Genomic DNA, 5,963 nt, shown 5'->3' on the forward strand with positions numbered 1-5,963 from the left:
GGACTACAGGCGCCCGCCACCTCGCCCGGCTAATTTTTTGCATTTTTAGTAGAGACGGGGTTTCACCTTATTAGCCAGGATGGTCTCGATCTCCTGACCTTGTGATCTGCCCGCCTCGGCCTCCCAAAGTGCTGGGATTACAGGCATGAGCCACCGCGCCCGGCCCCAATAGTTTTAAGATAATCTTTATTTAATTTATATGGCTAATGTGTTTTGTTTTTTGTAAGAAATATTTTCTCCTTAGACCACAGATAATAGGCTCTTCTCCCCTTAAAACCTTTATAATTTAGTTTAAACTGCTGGATCAACAGTCCAGTCAGACTTGATTTATTATATGATGTAGGTAATGTTTGAGGTTTTTCTTTCTCTTTTTTTTTTTTTTTTTTTTTGAGACAGAGTCTTGCTCTGTCGCCCAGGCTGGGGTGCAGTGGCCGGATCTCAGCTCACTGCAAGCTCCGCCTCCCGGGTTTAGACCATTCTCCTGCCTCAGCCTCCCGAGTAGCTGGGACTACAGGCGCCCGCCACCTCGCCCGGCTAGTTTTTTGTATTTTTTAGTAGAGACGGGGTTTCACCGTGTTAGTCAGGATGGTCTCGATCTCCTGACCTCGTGATCCGCCCGTCTCGGCCTCCCAAAGTGCTGGGATTACAGGCTTGAGCCACCGCGCCCGGCCTCAGGTTTTTCTTTCTCAAATATGACTAGGATACATTCCAGGTTATTCTGAAAATGTTAGATATTGCTCTCTGTCCGTTTGCTCCCACTTGTCATTTTTTTACACAGGTTATTGCTGCCTTATTCTTAGTGTTGACTTCTCCATAAAGTGCACTCGTCCTGTTCTTTGAAGTCTTTGGTGATCTCAGAAGAGCATGTCTCCAATGTTATACTTGGTGTCAAAACTTTGCAATGAGCCATTTTGCTCAGAGGAATGATTGCTGCTATAATTTAAAGGAAAGTGTGCTGAATGACAGAACATCTTCCAGGGACATGACAATAGGAATGATGTTCTTATCACAGACAACCGTGGGAATCCTGGGCAATTTCTCTCTTCTTTACCATTATCTCTTCCTTTACAGGTGCCTGTAAGCAGGCTGAGGTGCACAGATTTGATTTTCAAGCACCTGGCTATAGCCAACTGCTTGATCCTTCTCTCTAATGGAGTTCCCCAGACAATAGTAGCCTTTGGGTTGAAATATTTCATCAATGATTTTGAATGCAACCTTCTTTTGTATGTTCAGATATTGGGCAGGGGAGTGTCCATTGGCAACACCTGCCTCTTGAGTGTCTTCCAGACCATCATGATCAGCCCTGTGAACTCTTGTCTGAAGGATCTTAAAGTAAAAGCTCCAAAGTATATTGGCTTCTCAATTTCCCTTTGCTGGATCCTACACATGGTAGTCAATTTTATTTTCCTCATATGTTTTTTGTACTTGTCGAGCAAATGGATCCCCCAAACATCTTGAAGACAAGAGATTTGGGATACTGTTTTGTACTTGAGCATGAGAAGATCATGAGAAAATCACTGGCTTCGTGTATACAGCATTGATAGTGCTTCTTGAAGTTTTATCTTCTGTGCTTATAATCTGGGCGAGTGGCTCAATGATTTTCATTCTGTACAGGCACAACCAGTACATTCACAGAACTCATGCTTCTCCTGGATCCTCCCCCGAGTCCAGAGCCACCAAAAGCATCCTCGTCCTGGCGAGCACCTTTGTATCTTCCTACACCCTCTCCTCCATGTTTCACACTTCTATCGCCCTCTTTCATAATCTCAGCTGGTGGTTGGCAAACATCTCTAAATTAATTTCTCTATGTTTTCCAACTGTCAGCCCCTTTCTGCTCATGAGCTGTGATTCCAATGTGTCCAGGCTCTTTTTTGTCTGGACGAGGAATAAAAAATTCCATCATGTTATTAGAAAGACATAAACTTTATATTTTTGCACAGTGTTGAGTAGTTTATTTGCTCATCATCCTCAAAAAGTCGATATAGAAATTTAAGGAGCCGGGCGCGGTGGCTCAAGCCTGTAATCCCAGCACTTTGGGAGGCCGAGGCGGGCGGATCACGAGGTCAGGAGATCGAGACCATCCTGGCTAACATGGTGAAACCCCGTCTCTACTAAAAATACAAAAAACTAGCCGGGCGTGGTGGCGGGCGCCTGTAGTCCCAGCTACTCGGAGGCTGAGGCAGGAGAATGGCCTGAACCTGGGAGGCAGAGCTTGCAGTGAGCCGAGGTCGCGCCATTTCACTCCAGCCTGGGTGACACAGCGCGAGACTCCGTCTCAAAAAAAAAAAAAAAAAAAAAAAAGAAATTTAAGGAGAAGCCACATTAATTTCTGGGATAAACCCTCATGGTTATTGGAGTTTCTTCCACTGGCTGAATGTGGTACCTCCATGAGCAGAGTGGAGTTGATTTAAGCAGGTTAGCCTAATTCTGGTGTGTATTATCCCGTTTACAGCAGTCTTAGTCAAATGTTACTTGAGGGAACTAAATGTGTTTTGTTTTACCTCCTGCATCTGACGAATTGGGGTGGTTTAGTACACGATGTACCGATGAAAATATTTACCAAAAGTAAATATGGTGAAGAAATGGGTGGTGGATGAAGTTGTAAGACAATTCTCTGTGGGCTACCTGTACATGTGCAGATCTTATAGGCAGAGACACGTGCAATTTGCTCTGGACTTTCTTTTCATGAACGTTTATACTAATAAGGAGACTTGAATGATAGAGATAGTGTTACCTTTTTGGGGTACAGGACAGATGTGTTTGCTGTACAGAGTAATAAGAGACTACAGCCAAGAAACAGCAATATCCCCCAGAGTCAAGAATTTTGGAGCTCCAGGGAAAAAATTAAGCCTGAGAAGTCTCCTGATCCTCAACCCATATCAAGAAAAGCCCTCAGGCTGTGCGTGGTGGCTCACGCCTGTAATCCCAGCATTTTGGGAGGCCGAAGTGGGTGGATCACCTGAGGTCAGGAGTTCAAGACCAGCCTGGCCAACATGGTGAAACCCTGTTTCTACTAAAAATAAAAAAAAATTAAAAAATAAAAAAATTTAGCTGGGCGTGGTGGTGGGCGTCCATAATCCCAGCTACTCGGGAGGCTGAGGCAGGAGAATTGCTTGAACCTGGGAAGGTGGAGGTTGCAGTGAGCCAAGATTGTGCCACTGCACTCCAGTCTGGGTGACAACAGTGAAACTCTGCTTCAGATCATAGAAGTCAATGCTAAAAGTTGTTTTGTGGCAACATAGCTATTTAGCAATATTGCATAATATAGATATCTATCTTGTACAGATCCCAAAATCTATCCCAGATACTGCATCTTCAAAAAATAATGCTGGCCGGGCGCAGTGGCTCACGCCTGTAATCTCAGCACTCTGGGAGGCCGAGGTGGGCGGATCACGAGGTCAGAAGATCGAGACCATCCTGGCTAATAAGGTGAAACCCCGTCTCTACTAAAAATACAAAAAATTAGCTGGGCATGGTGGCGGGCGCCTGTAGTCCCAGTCACTCGGGAGACTGAGGCAGGAGAATGGCGTGAACCCAGGAGGAGGAGCTTGCAGTGAGCCAAGATTGCGCCACTGCCCTCCAGCCTGGGCAACAGCGGGAGACTCCATCTCAACAACAACAACAACAACAACAACAAAATGCTGACTTAGGGCACTGTGGAGTGTGCCTGGAGTCCCAGCTACTTAAGAGGCTGAGGCAAGAGGATTTCTTGAGCTCTGGAGTTCATATGCAGCCTGGAAATCACAGTGAGACCCTGCCTCTAAGAAAAAATAATAATAATTGAAGTAAAATATGCTGATATGGGTCGGGTGCAGTGGATCACGCCTGTAATCCCAGTGCTTTGGGAGGCCAATGCGGGCAGATCACGAGGTCAGGAGTTGGAGAACAGCCTGGCCAATATGGTGAAACTGCGTCTCTACTAAAAATACAAAAAATTAGCTGGGCATGGTGGCAGGTGCCTGTAATCTCAGCTACTCGGGAGGCTAAGGCAGGAGAATCGCTTGAATCCGAGAGGCGGAGGTTGCAGTGAGCGGAGGTCACGCGGCAGCCCTCCAGCCTGGGCGACAGCGCAAGATTCTGTCTGAAAAAAATAAAAAAAAAAAATGCTGATATGTCATCTCGTATCCATCTTTGTGACACATCACTATATTCTTCTCATTTTAACCTGCTAATATTTTAAATATGTTCATTTTCATATCTAAACATTATCATACTTCAAGATGGATGAAGGGATCCAAAAGTAGGGATCTAAGACCGGGTGCAGAGGCTCACGCCTGTAATCTCAGCACTCTGCAGGCCAAGGTGGGCAGATGATCACCTGAGGTCAGGAGTTTGAGACCAGACTGGCCAACATGGCAAAACTCCATCTCTACTAAAAATACAAAAATTAGCCAGGCGTGGTGGCACGCACCTGTAATCCCAGCTACTCAAGAGGCTGAGGCAGGAGAATTGCTTGAACCCAGGAGGTGGAGGTTGCAGTGAGCTGAGATCGTGCCACTGTACTCCAGCTTGGGTGACAGAGTGAGACTCTGTCTTAAGAAAAAAAAAAGTTGGGGGGGTGAGATATGACAGAAAAACATACTTATTAGTACCTGTTAATTCAAAAATATTGCCATAAAATTATTGCCAGCAGATGTAAGGCTATTTAAAATTTGATAATCTAGTTTTACTTCTATCACGGTTCTATAAAAGAATAATCTGCCTACCAAATACACTTAGAATTACTGCAGAATTATTCTTTAGATCAATAAATAACAATTGTCTTCCGAAGACTATTTTAAGGGCTTTATTATCTAGAGGTGCCAGGACATTGGAGAAACGAAAACAAACAAGATTTAAAAGAGATGACAATTTTTAAATAAAAAGTATGTTTTCTTATTACTTTCAGAATGCACCTAAAGTGAATCTGAAATTACAGTATTTTTAGAAAATATTGACCTAAGCATATTTCAAAGGTGTTTAAAATAACTCGTGTGGAATAGAACAAGTGAAAGGAAGAAGTAATTTACATGTACTTTTAAAAGCTTTTGCTTATTTATTTATTTAGACGGAGTTTTGCTTTTGTCGCCCAGGCTGGAGTGCAATGGCGATCTCGGCTCACTGCAACCTCCGTCTCCAGGGTTCAAGCAATTCTCCTGCCTCAGTCTCCCAAGTAGCTGGAATTATAGGCGTGTGTCATCACGCCCGGCTAATTTTTGTATTTTGAGTAGAGGCGGGGTTTCTCCATTTTGGTCAGGCTGGTGTCGAATTCCTGACCTCCAGTGATCCGACCTCCTCGGCCTCCCAAAGTGCTGGGATTACAGGCGTGAGCCACTCGCCCAGCCTCTACTGCTTTTTAAAAAGCAACAGTTGGTGACCTGACTTCTCACCGGCCTTATCCCTCCACGCCCCAGAGGTGTTCCTAGGAAACTCTTTGGAACTCTATTCTCCAGAGTGAACGGGGAACAGAAATGGAGAGGATTTCTATGCTATTCTGTGGGGCATCAGCATGAAATTACACATTCCGCACAGGCTGAGTTTGCATATTGTATTTTAGTTTGCATTCCTTTCACAGGCAATTTAAGGGTTTTTCAATTACATTTCTAAATTGTAATTGAATTCCTTAATTTTATTTATTTTTTTGTTTTGTTTTTTTTTTGAGACGGAGTCTTGCTCTGTCGCCCAGGCTGGAATGCAGTGGCACGATCTCGGCTCACTGCAAGCTCTGCCTCCCGGGTTCACACCATTCTCCTGCCTCAGCCTCCCGAGTAGCTGGGACTACAGGCGCCCGCCACCATGCCTGGCTGATTTTTTGTATTTTTAGTAGAGACGGGGTTTCACCGTGTTAGCCAGGATGATCTGGATCTCCTGACCTCGTGATCCGCCCGCCTCGGCCTCCCAAAGTGCTGGGATTACAAGCGTGAGCCACCGCGCCCGGCCTGAATTCCTTAATTTTAATTGTGGGAACTTTCCTGGATCCAAAC

General features: G+C 44.9%; 1 protein-coding gene across 1 annotated transcript; it reads left to right on the forward strand.

Annotated features, from left to right (window-relative positions):
* Positions 1-616: 616 nt before the first annotated feature.
* On the forward strand, positions 617-2,079 carry LOC108583179 (vomeronasal type-1 receptor 4-like). Its single transcript, XM_021930455.1, is given in 3 exon segments — positions 617-1,069; positions 1,072-1,450; positions 1,500-2,079. Coding segments are annotated over 3 exon segments (969 nt in total). The 5' UTR covers positions 617-901; the 3' UTR covers positions 1,922-2,079.
* The last annotated feature ends 3,884 nt before the right edge of the window (positions 2,080-5,963 follow it).

Source organism: Papio anubis, chromosome 20 (assembly GCF_008728515.1).
Source record: "Papio anubis isolate 15944 chromosome 20, Panubis1.0, whole genome shotgun sequence".
NCBI classification, from domain to species: Eukaryota; Metazoa; Chordata; class Mammalia; order Primates; family Cercopithecidae; genus Papio; species Papio anubis.